At 40.1% G+C, this 1830-nt stretch overlaps 1 protein-coding gene across 1 annotated transcript in view; it reads right to left on the bottom strand.

Moving 5' to 3' along the window:
- Positions 1-1830, bottom strand: part of LOC103375290 (protocadherin alpha-8-like) — a gene marked incomplete at its 3' end in the record, with an annotated part of 11982 nt that overhangs the window by 4842 nt on the left and 5310 nt on the right. The window contains exon 2 of the mRNA XM_008305520.1: positions 1339-1830. Coding sequence (XP_008303742.1) covers positions 1339-1830 — 492 coding nt within the window. The remainder of the gene's footprint in view (positions 1-1338) is intronic.

The following is a 1830-nucleotide window of genomic DNA, read 5'->3' as shown; positions in this document are numbered from 1 at the left end:
AAAGCGTCCTTAGATCCCGACACAACACGGAACCGTCGATCAATCAAAGAGCTTTTGTCCAGACCAAGATCCTTTGCAACATTTCCAACAACAGTTCCATCTTTCACCTCCTCTGGAATAGAGTATCTCAATTCAGCCAAAGCCTGCTTCCCGAAAATCAGCAGTAGAGTCACACAAAAAGCAAAGCGACAGTAGTCCTTGGATCGACATCGTCTTTCGCTCTCCATGGTTTTCCAACCACAAATATACACCCGAGTCTCTTGATATTACAATTAAATTTTCTACACAATAGATCACCACACGGTCTCACACGACTCCCGTTCTTCCATCAAATGCATCATCTTCTGCGAAATGCCAAACAAAAGCTTTGATATGGGAGGGTCGATGAGTTCTCTGGGCTCGTTGTGTTACAGTGACACCAGGAGGACATCATTGTATATTGCTTGAAATTGCACAAAGACGTGCTGCGTTACTTCGTTATGTATTTTACCAGAAAATATACCGAGAGACATAGAAAAAGTTTTACCGCCATACTAAAATACTGCTTGATTGCTTGAGGTATTATATTTTATGTTCATTTTCTTAACAGTTCAGTGTCCTGCTGTGTAATTTAAATTTTAAATTACGGGACAAATATATCTATGTACCACTTTTATGTAACGTAACTTTTATATTTCCTGTTCACTGCATTTTGCATGTAGTCACTAAAGCCAGTCCTATAGACAGCGTTTTCCACATAACAAATCTCCCTCATCGAAGTACTATGCGCTCAGTTATCAAGCTTCTTGCAAGATGCTCCGTAAATGCAGTCATCAAATGAATAGTAATGTTCTGTAGGGATTCGCTGATAATTTTACTGACATATCAGTTTCAACACTTGTCCCACACATTGCCATAAAAAGCAGCAGTTACCCCAAACTATTAATTGTTTCTGTTTGAGATATAGTGGTCTTGTGAGTGTATACATAACTACAGTTTAAAACCGAACAACAACACGTTTCAAACAAACCGATTTACTGCAACACAGATACAAGAGAGGAGCGTCACACTACATGATGTCACACTACATGATTTGATGATCTTGAAATTCTCTCAAGAGTGGACAATATGTGAAGAAGTTTAGAACATATATTAGCCCGAGTATATGCGCTATCAATCGACAATAGGACAAGTTATTAACATTGCACGTTACCTGTGAAGTGTTCTTCTACATTATGATGCCAAACTAACAATGCAAAGGCAGTTGTGAAGGTAATGGGCGACTGGACAATATAAGCAACAAAAAAATAATAATGCGGTCACAGAAGACTAGCAACGGTTTTAATAAAAATGCCTTACCTCCTCAGATGTTCTCCTCCTGTCAGGGAGCACTAGTGTATTTGCATGACTGCCAGGTACTATAGTAGATCCTATACTCATCCTGGGTCCAACTAGCATGTAGCGTTTGTCTCCAGATCTGTACTGGATGCTGTGACACAGTGTCCCATCATAATTAGTCTCTTGCAGATATTTAGAAGTATAGTCTGTGGATTTGGAGCACTGCATTGCAATCAACACGATGATGCTGATGAGAAAAAGTACAGAAACTGAGCCCAAAGTTATCATGAGATAAAAAGTCACATTGTCCTCATCGTCAACTTTTGCTGCACTTTTGACATCAGAAGCTGCAAAAGCCTCTTTGGGCTCCACAAGTTTGACAATGACAGTAGCTGTAGCTGAGAGTGAAACGTTTCCATTGTCTTTGACCAGTATGACCAGTTTGTGCTCAGCCTCGTCTGTCTCTGTGAATGAGCGAAGTGTTCTGATCTGTCCTGTATATCGGTCCAGACC

Source organism: Stegastes partitus, unplaced genomic scaffold (genome assembly GCF_000690725.1).
Source record: "Stegastes partitus isolate 25-593 unplaced genomic scaffold, Stegastes_partitus-1.0.2 Scaffold2535, whole genome shotgun sequence".
Taxonomy (NCBI): domain Eukaryota; kingdom Metazoa; phylum Chordata; class Actinopteri; family Pomacentridae; genus Stegastes; species Stegastes partitus.
This window is presented reverse-complemented; position numbering and strand designations above follow the sequence as displayed.